Here is a 12,047-nt window from a genome sequence, read left to right as displayed (position 1 = left end):
TCTGTTCTTCACATCAGGTGTCCTAAGTATTGTAGCTTCAGCTTCAGCATCAGTTCTTCCAATGAATATTCAGGACTGATTTCCTTAAGGATGGACTGGTTGGATCTCCTTGCTGTCCAAGGGACTCTCAAGAGTCTTCTCCAACACCACAGTTTAAAAGCATCAGTTCTTCAGCGCTCAACTTTCTTTATGTTCCAACTCTCTCATCCATACATGACTACTGGAAAACCGTAGCCTTGACTAGATGGATCTTTGTTGGCAAAGTAATGTCTCTGCTTTTTAATATGCTGTCTAGATTGGTCGTTACTTTTCTTCCAAGAGCAAGCGTCTTAATTTTATGGCTGCAGTCATGATCTGCAGTGATTTCAGAGCCCAAGAAAATAAAATCCATCACTGTTTCCACCGTTTCTCCATCTATTTGCCATGAAGTGATGGGACCAGATGCCATGATCTTTCTTTTTTGAAAGTTGAGTTTTAAGCCAGCTTTTTCACTCTCCTCTTTCACCCTCATCTAGAGGCTGTTTAGTTCCTCTTCACTTTCTGCCATAAGGGTGGTGTCACTTGCATATCTGAGGTTATTGATATTTCTCCTGGCAATCTTGATTTCAGTTTGTGCTTCATCCAGCCTGGCATTTCTCATGATGGACTCTGCATATAAGCTAAATAAACAGGGTGATAATATACGGCCTTGATGTTCTCCTTTCCACATTTTGAACCAGTCTGTTGGCCCATGTCTGGTTCTAACTGTTGCTCCTTGACCTGTATACAGATTTCTCAGGAGGCAGGTAAAGTGGTCTGGTATTCCCATCTTTTAAGAATTTTCCATAGTCTGTTGTAATCCACACAAAGGCTTTAGCAAAGTCAGTGAATCAGAAGTAGATGTTTTTCCGTAATTCTCTTGCTTTTTCTATGATCCAACTGATGTTGGCAATTTGACTCTGGTTCCTCTGCTTTTTCTAAATCCAGCTTGAACATCTGGAAGTTTACAGTTCATGTACTGTTGAAGCCTAGCATGGAGAATTTTGAGCATTAATTTGCTAGCATGTGAAATGAGTGCAGTTGGGGTAGTTTGAACATTTTTTGGTACTGCCCTTCTTTGTGATTGGAATGAAAACTGACCTTTTCCAGTCCTGTGGCCACTGTTGAGTTTTCTGTATTTGCTGGCACATTGAGTACAGCACTTTAACAGTATCCTCTTAGGATTATAAATAGTTCAGCTGGAATTCCATCACTTCCACCAGCTTTGTTCTAGTGATGCTTCCTAAGGCCCACTTGACTTCACCCTCCAAGATGTCTGGCTCTAGGTGAGAGATCACACCATTATGGTTATCTAGGTCATAAGATCTCTTTTGTATAGTTCCTCTGCGTATTCGTTCCACCTCTTCTTAACATCTTAAGAGCCTGGGAACTCCGTTTCCCAGCGCACCAGAGGGACTCTAGGCAACTCTGAGAGTTGATAGGCGTTGCGGCAGCGGAAACTACATTACCCAGAAGTCTCTACAGTGCCAAGCGGTGTAGGCTGAGCCAAAAAAAGCTTAAGAGAGCCTGCATACGTGCGTACACATTGCCTGGGGGCGGGACTTCCGGCGTTTGCCTTGTAGTCTATGAGCTGCTGTCCTGCTGCTCACTTATTCAGGGGTTTTCAGTCGCGTGGTGGGCACCGAAGAGACGGAGCGGAAAGCGAGAGGAGATGCGTTGGCCCCGCTGCCCAGTGGCGGTGTGAGGCCCCCTGAGCCCGTAGTTGACGGCAGTGCCCTCGGTCCGTCCTCGCTCTTCCCATGACCGGCGACCGAAGCCGCGGCGATGACGCCGGCTCAGGTGGGTTCTCCGTCTCCCGGCCCCCACCCGGCCTGACTCCAGCCTCCGAGTCCCAGATCCGGACGGAGTGGCCCTGTCAGCCATAGAGTCCAGAACTGAGGGCAGCCTTGTGAGGGGTCGCCCTTCAGCCAGTGGACAGGGGTGAGGGAGAGAGTTCCCTCGGGGGGCGACGGTGCACGGCTTGCAGATGCTCACGAGTCCGGAGCATTGAGAAAACTTGGGGTCACTTTTTTCGGGGACAGAGGGAAACGAGCTGTCTCACCTGAAAGGACATTCTAAGCGGATGGGAATCGTGGAAGGTTGCGAAGGGAGTGAGGAAGACAGGACCTGTGATATTGTGATTTAGAAGCAATATAGATGTGTTCATGCGGATGATCATAATGTATTTCCCTTCTGTATTTGGTCTTGATCCACAGTTGTAGACTCACAACTGCCAGGACACTTGGAATTCCCTAAGTGTTGAGAGTGATTGTGTCTTGTAATGAGAGTGAGCTGACTTGTGGAAGCACCTCAGGATGGGAGCTGATTACCAGGAGAACCAATTTTAGGTTTTGAGGGCTGCCTGTTTCACTCCCACCTCACGCCCCTTCAAGGAGAGGAGAGGGCCTGGACGTTGAATCTGGCTCCCATAGCTAATTATTATTATTATTTTAAAAATAGTTTTCTATATTTTTGGCAGTTTGGGGTCTTCCTTGCTGCCCACTGGGCTTTCTGTAGTTGCGGCGGGGGCGGGGGTGGGGGTGGGAACTACTGTTCCGTGCACAGGCTTCTCAGCTGCAGTAGCTTCTCCTATTGGGAGCACGAGCTCTAGGGCTGTTCAGTACTTGCCACACGTGGGCTCAGTAGTTGTGGTTCCCAGGCTCTAGAGTGCAGGCTCAGTACTTGTACCACAGGGCCTTAGTTCCTCCGAGGCCTGTGGGGTCTTCCCAGATCAGGGATGGAACCTGCGTTTCCCTGCATTGGCAGTCAGATTTATTACCATTGACCCACCAGGGAAGCCCCCAAAGACAATTACTGAATCAGTCATGCCTGTACAATGAAGCCATTAAAAAACCCCAAAAGGCCAGGGTTCGGAGAGCTTCTGGGTTGGGAAGATAGGGAGGTGCTGTTGAGGTGAAGTTCCAGAAAATGTGGAAGCTCCTTCCACCTGGCTGTTCTTGAGCTGTGAGCTTTTATAATCAACCAGTAATCTAGTAAGTTAAGTGTTCTTTTCATTTCTGGGACCTGTACTAGCAGTTTATTCAAACCCAAGGCAGGGGTCTTGGGAATGTGTGATTTATACCCTGTGGGTCAGAAGCTCAAGTGAGCGCCTGGGCTTAGGACTGAATCTAAAGTGCTAGGAGCAGTTTTGTGGGGCAAAACCCTTAATCTGTGGAATATTAACTGTTTCCGGGTACATAGTGTCAGAATGAAGTTTAATTTTTGAGCGCTCTGCTGCTGCCTGAGGATTGCTTGGTTTTGTGTGGGGTGCCCTCCCCGCACCCCATTGGCACTGGATCCAGGAACTGGATGAGGTATGGAGGCAGGGAGGCTGGTGAGGAGGACGTGTCAAAGAATTCAGGAGAATTGTGACAGGAATTTGGATCGAATTGGCAGAATTTCTTGCTGCAACACAATGGCTGTGAGTAGAGAATAGAAGACCACTCCAAACTTTTTCCCCCTGAACATTTAAGGAATGGTGATGAGGAAGTCTGTCCAGTGAATGGGATTCAGGGAGGAGAAGATCATGAGTTGCATTTGGACATGGTTATTCTGAGACATTTTGAGATGGAGATGTTAGAAGATGGAGACATCTTGTGGTAGAGGAGTATAAAGGTCTGGAGGATTGGGAAGGTCGCTGGTCTGGTCCTTTCTGAGGGGTGTACTGTGTGGACTGGACCACATTGTAGCCAGGGTGTACTGTGTGGACTGAAGGAAGAGAGTCTTAGGTTGTTGTTTCACATTGTCTCCATGGTGAGGTGTGCAAGGCCTGAGACTGGGGGTGAGGGCACGGATGGGTGTAGGAGGGAGCAGGCCTGCTATCGGATGGATTCTGACCTGTGTGTAGAAGGATCCATCCAGGTGGACTCAGGAGCTGACCTGGGAAGGAGGTTGAGTGGTGAGTTGGTGTAGATTCTCCCCACTGCAGGCTTCGCAGGCCCTCAAAACCACTCCCTGTAGAACACGGCAGAGGTCACCTGGGCTACTGGAGCAGCCGGTCCCAGACCAGGGTACTACCTCATCTCCTCAAGCCCTCAGAGCAAGAGGGGTGGTGCGCTGTCCAGCCCAGGGCTCCCTGAAGCTCCCTCCAGGCTACTGTGTTACAGGCAGGCTCAAAAGGACTAGTAGCTGATTCGCTTGCTCAGCGCCTTCCTGCACCTCATTAACTTAAGAGTACATGACACAGTTACTGACTTAAACACGAATGAACCGATATCCCTCTAAATACACACATGTAGGTAGGCCATTAGAAATGAACATATTGAATTAGTTAAATTTATCCAGACACTTGATCGTTGGTTTGCATGATAATATACATTTACGTATTTGCTTACAATGTGAAATTTTACTTCTCACATCTTCTTAAAACCTTAAAAAGTAGGAGAAACACACACCCAAATTTCAAAACTACCAGTTCACTTCCACTGAAAGTGCACACAAAACCCTTGATTGTGTGGATGGTACCACTGACACATAGTGTGTACTTCTTATGTTTGGTATCAGTCTCAGCCCTCTGAATTGAAACCATCCTTATTCCCATTTTACAGGTGGAGACACTGAGGCCCTTGTGCCTTCTAAAATACTGACTTGGTGTGTGCGAGTTCGATAAGGAGGTGGTTCAGACCATGGAGGGGTTCCCAGGTGGCTCAGTGTAAAAGAATCCACCTGCCAAATCAGGAGACACAAGAGACGCGGGTTCCATACCAGGGGTGGGAAAATCCCCTGGAGGTGGGCACGACAACCTATTCCAGTATTCCTGCCTGGAGAACGCCATGGGCAGAGGAGCCTGGCAGGCTGCAGTCCATGGGTCACAAAGAGTAGGACACAAGCACTGAGTAACTGAGTGCTCATACATGTCAGACCAGAGACTCCAAATGGTAGGGAGATGTAAACGCATTTGGTGGTTAGTTTGGCCCTGGACTTGGTGGGTGAAGAGTAGGCCAATGCAAAATGGAAGGAAATACAGCACATGCAGCTGCTTATGGGGTGAACTATCTTAATTTTTGTTACAGGGCCTTGTGGTCTTTGAGGACGTGGCCATATATTTCTCCCAGGAGGAGTGGGGGCTTCTTGATGAGGCTCAGAGACTCCTGTACTGCCAAGTGATGGTGCAGAACGTTGCACTTCTGTCCTCCGTGGGTAAGGCCCCCTGCCCACCGCAGCGTCCTGGGCCGGGCTGTGCTCCTCGTCACTTTCTAGGGCTGCCTCTGACCTTCCCACAATTGGTTCTCATTCTGTAGGTTGTTTTTTCGTTTCATTTATGGTTTCCTCTGCTGTGCAAAAGCTTGTAAATTTGAATAAGTCCCATTTCTTGATTTTTGTTTTTATTCCTGTCGCATTGGGAGACTGACCTAAGAAAACATTGGTCTGATTTATGTCAGAGAATGTTTTGCCTATGTTCTCTTCTAGGAGTTTTATGGCGTCACGGCTTATGTTTAAGTCCATAACCATTTTAAGTGAGCTTCGTGTCCGGTGAGAGGGGCTGCCCTACTTCATTGATCCACTACTGGACTGTTCAGACCTGCTTTGCCCTTGTTCTGATCCCTTTAGAGCGTGGGATTTCCTACAGCGGGCCCCATCCCTCTCCCAGCCTTTCCTCTGAGTGCTCTCTTCAGGCCCAGGTGGTTGCTTACCCTGAGCAATAGGAGGGCCCTGGGTGCCTGACAGGGTGGACGTTATTTCCGTAAGGTCAGGAGAGGCTCGAGCGCATAGCCCTGGTACGTGGGGGTGAGGAAATGGTGAGACATCAGAGCTGGGGTCCTGTCACACCGGGCGTGTGTCCTATATCCAGCAGTGTGTGGTTCCAGAGTCCACACTTCACTTCCTCCTTTTCTTTCCCGTTGATTTTTTGACTCTTCACTCCTGGCCCTGGCTCTCATCCATTCCTCTCCACTGCTCCTTTTGCAGTGTTCTCAACATAACCTCCATTTAAAGTGGTGGAACATGTGCATGCATCCTTAAATACTCCTTGTCGCCCAACTGCCATGTTGCATTTAGACATTTGGGGTCTGGACAGAGCCTTCTACACATTGCTCACCAGTTACCAGTAGCCAGGCCTTGTTGAAGTGAGCTGTAGACCTTCCTCCCCTCCCTGCACCATACCCCTTCCTCCTGTCCTGGCCTGTCAGTTGTCTGGGCTCTGCCCTCGGATGAGCCTCCCAGGCTCCACTCTGCACCCCAGGCCTTCCTCACATGGGCTCTAGTCCCAGGCCTCTGCAATCCCACAGACTTATTGCTGGGCCGGTATGAGACACACTGATGGGCCCACCTTTATTAGCATCTCTCCTTCCAGGTTGCCGGCATGCCACCCAGGATGAGGAGGCCCTTTCAGAGCAGCATGATGTGGCTGCAAGGTCACAGGTCAAGACTCCAAAGCCAGGCCCATGCATCCAGAAGCCTCACCCCTCTAAGACATGCAGCCCACTCTTGAAAGACACCTTATGCCTGGCTGGGCACGGTGGGACACAGCCTGAGGAGGAGGTGTCCGTATGTGGGGAGAGTCCTTCCCAGCATCCAAAGGAGCCACGTCAAAGGAGACTCCCTGGATGGGGTGAGGGGAAGACTTGCTGTGTGAAGAATGACAGTGTTCACGTGACAGATGAGACCTGGCCATGTCGGGAGAGAGGGCAGGAGTTCCTAGCCCAATCCAGCACTCTCCAGCACCAGACCCCTCACACAGAAGGGAAACTGCACAGCAACATGGAGGGCAGGGCAGCCTCTGAAAGTGGGCAGGATGATGACAAGTGCAGTGAATGTGGGAAGACCTTTAGCCAAGAACACACAATTGTTGAGCACCAGAAAAACCTTTGCTGTGAAAGCGGGAAGACCTTCATCAGAAAGTTCCACCTGGTTCAGCAGCAGAAAACTGACACTGAGACAAGACTCTCTGAGCAGCTTGGATGTGGAAGGTTCTCTGCACAAAAGTCTGGCTTCACTGCACACCATCGAGTTCACACTAGGTTAGTGCCTTATGAGTGCAGCCAGTGTGGGAAGTGCGTTAAGGACAGCTTCACACTCACTGTTCATCAGAGAGTTCACACGGGAGAAAAGCCATATAAATGCAGCAAATGTGGGAAATTCTTTAGGTACAGCTTCACGCTCAGAAGACATCAGGGAGTTCACATTGGAGAAAAAACATATGAGTGCAGCGTGTGCAAGAAATTTTTTGTAGACAGCTCCAGGCTCATTATTCATCAGAGAGTTCACACTCGGGGAAGGCGTTTTGAATGCAGCAAATGTGGGAAATTCTTTAGGTACCACTTCACACTTGAGAGGCATCAGAAAGCGCACACTGGAGAAAGGCCTTATGAGTGCGGCATATGCGGGAAACTCTTTAGGCATAACTCAAATCACATCAGGCATCGGAGAAATCACACTGGAGAAAGACCTTATGAATGCAGTGTATGTGGTAGACTCTTCAGTCAAAACTCCCACCTCATTCGGCACCAAAACGTCCACACCAGAGAAAAAACTTATGAATGTAGCAAATGCGGGAAGTTCTTTGTGGACAGCTCCACCCTCATTATTCATCAAAGAGTCCACACTGGAGAAAAGCCTTATGAGTGCAGAGAATGTGGGAAAGTCTTCAGGTACAACTCCAGCCTCATTAAACATCGGCGAGTTCACACTGGGGAAAGGCCTTATGAATGCGTCAGCTGTGGGAGAGGCTTTAGCCAAAACTCCCACCTCCTTCGACACCAAGAAGTTCACACTAAAGAGTACTGCAAACAGGGGAAGACTTCAAAGCAAAGTCTGATCTGATTTAGCGCTGGGATGGACTGCTATCTAGGTGTTTAAAATCTTTTTTTAATTGTTGTGAAGTACATGTAACATAGAATTTACAGTCAACCATATTTAAGTGTAAGTTCAGTAGTAATTCATTGTGCACAAATATTCAAAAGTCTTTTCATCTTATAAAAGTAAACCCATCAGACAGCAATTCTTCGTCCCCTCTCTTACTGACTGACAACAACTATTCTGCTTTCCGTGTATGAATTATTCTCACTGTGTAACTTATATAAGAGTCGTCAAGTTATTATTCTTTTGTGGCTGGCTTATTTAACTGACTGTAATGTTCTTAGGGTTCCTCTATGTTCTGGAATGTGTCCGAATTGCATTCCTTTTTTGAGTAATGCTCCATCTTCTGTACATCCTACTTTTTCTGTTTCCTTTCATCATTGGGCACTTGAGTTGCTTTCCCTATTTGGCTGTTGTACATAATGCTGTTATAAATATAATGGCATAAATATTTATTTGGACCCTGCTTTCAGTCCTTTTAAGGTATATTCCCAGACAGAGTTTTTGGATCATTTAGTAATTCAATATTTACATTTTTTGAGGAACTGAAGGGCTGTTTTCCATGGTAGTTGGGCTGTTTTACATTGATACAGCTTGAGGTTTCCCATTTCTCTACACCCTCAGCAATGTTTTTATTTTCTTCTTGTTTTATTTTTTATTACACTAAGGGACATGAGGTGATATTTCATTGTGATTTTGATTTGCATTTAATGATGTTGAATAGTTTTTCATCTGCTTGTTGGCTGTTTGTATTAGTCCTTTGAGAAAATGTCTCTTCTAATCCATTGCCCATTTTTTAATGTGGTTATTATGGTCATTGTTATTGTTATTTAGATGGTAGAGTTCTTATATATTCTGTGTATTAAGTTGTTATTAAATAGTTTGCAAATATTTTCCTCCACTCTGAGGGTTGTCTTTTCACTGGGTCTACTTAGTAATTTTTTTTTTGCACAGAAATTTTAAATATTAGTGTAGTCTAGTTCATTTCTGTTAATGTTGCCTGTGCCTTTGTTATCATGTCCAAGAAATTATCACAAATCCACTGTCATGAAGCCTTTTTCTTATGTTTTCTTCTCCGAGTACTATGCTTTTAAACCTTAATATTTAGGTCTTTCATCCACTCGGTGTTCCTTTCTCTTTTTTTGGCCACACCACACGGCTTGTAGGATATCAGCTCCCAACTAGGGACTGAACCTGGGCTGCAACAGTTTTGTTAAAAACCAAGGAAAACAGATTTCTGTGCTGTCTTGCTTTCTCTGCTTCTCTTGTGGCTCAGCTGGTAAAGAATCCACCTGCAATGTGGGAGACCAAGGTTCAATCCCTGGGTTGGGAAGATCCCCTGGAGAAGAGAAAGGCTACCCACTCAAGTATTCTGGCGTGGAGAATTCCATGGACTGTATAGTCCATGAGGTCGCAAAGAGTTGGACACAACTGAGTGACTTTCACTTTCACTTGCTGTATCTGGAGTATTGCCAGCCTTTTGAGCCCTTTGGTAAGAATATGTGCCCCACCCCCTTGATTGGTTAGTGTGGACATCACCTAGCTTTGCCAGAGGACTGGATCTGGCTTTGCTGGCAGTTTTCAGAGGTTTCCCTTGTTCAGGGTCATTAGTGATTGTCTCCTGATAGTCTTCACAGATTTTTCCAGCCTCCATTTTATCCGCTCCTCAAACTCCAGGCTAACCTTCCTGGTTCTTGCAATAAAGGTTTTTTTTTTTTTTTTTTTTTTAAATTGAAGTATAGTTCATTTACAATGTTGGGTTAATTACTGCTGTACAGCAAAGTGACTAATTATACATATATATTCTTTTTTAAAAATATCCTTTTCCAATATGGTTTATAATAGGGTATTAAGTAGAGTTCCCTGTACTTTACAGTAGGATCTTGTTGTTTATCCATGCTATGTATAAAAGTTTACATCTGCTAATCCTAACTTCCTATTCCATTCCTCCCCTCAGTCTTATTGTTCAAGCTATCTTTACTCTTTAACTTTTTGTGACCTAAAGGAAATAGCAGGAGGACAACGAACAGCTCTCAGTGTAAACCTGGCCTACTTGTATTGCTTCGTGAGACTTTCTAGGAAAATCTGAAGGGCCCCTGCACCAGGATCTCATGCCCTAGACATGAAAATTATTTGTGGATCCACAGTCACTTGGGGCAGATGGTTTGCAAACAGCAGTATTTGGCAGTAGCCTGAGTTGGGGCCCTTGAATTTAGTGAATGTCCCATGGCAAAACTGAGAGCTGTCTTCTGAGATCCACCATAGGAGTGTGTCCTGAAGAAAAAACTCATGTAGGTACATGTCCATGGACTTAAGATCTAAGGCCTAGGGGTGGGAACCATATTGTGTACAGAAACAGTGACTGGGTTAATAGGGACTGGGGGAGATTGCAGCAATGTAGAATCGATAAAGTGAAGTCGCTCAGTCGTGTCCAACTCTTTGCGACCCCATGGACTGTAGCCCACCAGGCTCCTTTGTCCATGGGATTTCCAGGCAAGAGTACTGGAGTGGGTTGCCATTTCCTTCTCCAGGGCATCTTTCTGACCCAGGGTTCGAACCCAGGTCTCCTGCATTGCAGGCAGATGCTTTACCATCTGAGCCACCAGGGAAGCCCTTTAGAATGGATAAGCCCCTTCTAAACGGGCATGTGTTTCAGCAACTGGCTAAGTGGGAAGAGAGTGTACAGAATGAAGGACCTACAGTCCAGTCCATGGAAATCTGGGTGCATCCCCTTTAAGAAATCTGAAAGCCACAAGGCTTCCTGTGTAGCTCAGACAGTAAAGACTCTGCCTGCAATGCAGGAGACCTGGGTTTGATTACTGGGTTGGGAAGATCCTCTAGAGAAGGAAATGGCAACCCACTCCAGTATTCTTGCCTGGAGAATCCCCATGGACAGAGGAGCCTGGCGGGCTACAGTCCACGGGGTCGCAAGAGTCAGACACGACTTAGAGATTAAACCACCACCACCACCACAGTCCAGTCCATGGAAATCTGGGTGCATCCCCTTTAAGAAACCTGAAACCCTGCCCGCGCCTCAGAGCCCAAGGATCCTCCTCTCCAGCAACTCTTCTGTGGTGTGGGGGAACATTTTCCGGATCTGGGGAGCACCGCCCCTTACCTGGACCTGGGACCCAGTGAACTGCTTTACCCAGAAGGCACTGCGCCGCACCTGTCACCGGATCACTGAAGACACAGGCACTTCCGTTCTGGAGGACGATGTCTGGGCGGGTCTGTTGATGTGCACCGCGGATGACATTTTGTAAATACGGATGTGTTTACTTGGTGGGGAGCTTGGAAACGTTTGACCAGCCCCAGATCTGGGAGGTGGGAAGCCTGCCCCTTCTGCTTCTCTTGAGGCGGGCACGAGGCAATTTCACTCCACGTGCCCATTCTGCAGCAATAAAGATTCAACTGCAGAATGGTATTATTAATATAGAGACTCGTTTGGAGGTTTGGAGGCCGTTTTTCTCCATTCCCCAACTGATCAAAAGGCCAGGCACTACTACAATAGAATTTAACTCTCTTCTTTTTTAACCCTTCGATTTTGAAGAATTTCCAGTTCTTAAGGATACAATCCAAAGGCGCTTCTTCTGGCTTAGAAGGGGATCCACCCGTGTTGAATAACCTGCAACTGAGAACTGAGGGTCACAGTGTTGCCACAGGTCGCCATGGAAATAGGGGCGCGTTGCCTTTACCAATAGGTCTGGCGCTTCAGACCACAGTTCCTCCCCGGCCTTTCCGCCTCACACGCCTCTGCAAGTATCAGGCAGAACCAGAAACGTGCCCTTTCCATGGGTGGATTAGGCGCACAAACTCCTTTACCTCGAGGCCTCTGCCCAGCGCGTCCGCACTGTGGCCCCACTGGTGGCCGCCCAGACGATGGGCGTTTCCGGAGGCCCTTGCAGGCGGAGGCGGGATTTCTGGCGTCGCGGTTGTGACGTGGATTCCGGGATTCCACGTGGAATCCGCGTGGTGCCCAGGATTCTGGAGTGCCTGTGTAGGCTGGGAGTCCTCACTGGGGTCCGCTTTGGGGAGGCTCTGGAGAGGCGAACAGAGGACAGAAGAAAAGATGGGACTTCTGTCCGCTTGGTTATTACGAAACATGGTTGCTGTCGTGGACGGGCCCCTGTCGCGGAGCTGTCGCCTGGGGCTGCGCTCCTTCGGAGGCCTTCGCGACCGCCCTCTGTCCCTGTCCGCTTCGGATGCAGCAGCCTAAGCTTCCGCGCCTTTGA

The 12,047-nt window shown here is 47.7% G+C and overlaps 1 protein-coding gene across 1 annotated transcript; it reads left to right on the top strand.

The window, feature by feature from the left end:
* Positions 1-706: 706 nt before the first annotated feature.
* LOC133229758 (zinc finger protein 548-like) lies at positions 707-8,711 on the top strand. The gene is made up of 4 exons (XM_061386482.1): positions 707-798; positions 866-1,818; positions 5,031-5,157; positions 6,311-8,711. The coding sequence occupies exons 2-4, from the start codon at positions 1,804-1,806 to the stop codon at positions 7,777-7,779; spliced, it is 1,611 nt and encodes a 536-aa protein (XP_061242466.1). The 5' UTR covers positions 707-798; positions 866-1,803; the 3' UTR covers positions 7,780-8,711.
* The last annotated feature ends 3,336 nt before the right edge of the window (positions 8,712-12,047 follow it).

The sequence above is a fragment of the Bos javanicus genome, chromosome 18 (assembly GCF_032452875.1).
Source record: "Bos javanicus breed banteng chromosome 18, ARS-OSU_banteng_1.0, whole genome shotgun sequence".
NCBI classification, from domain to species: domain Eukaryota; kingdom Metazoa; phylum Chordata; class Mammalia; order Artiodactyla; family Bovidae; genus Bos; species Bos javanicus.
The sequence above is the reverse complement of the archived record's forward strand: the minus strand, read 5'-3'. Positions and strand labels throughout refer to the sequence as shown.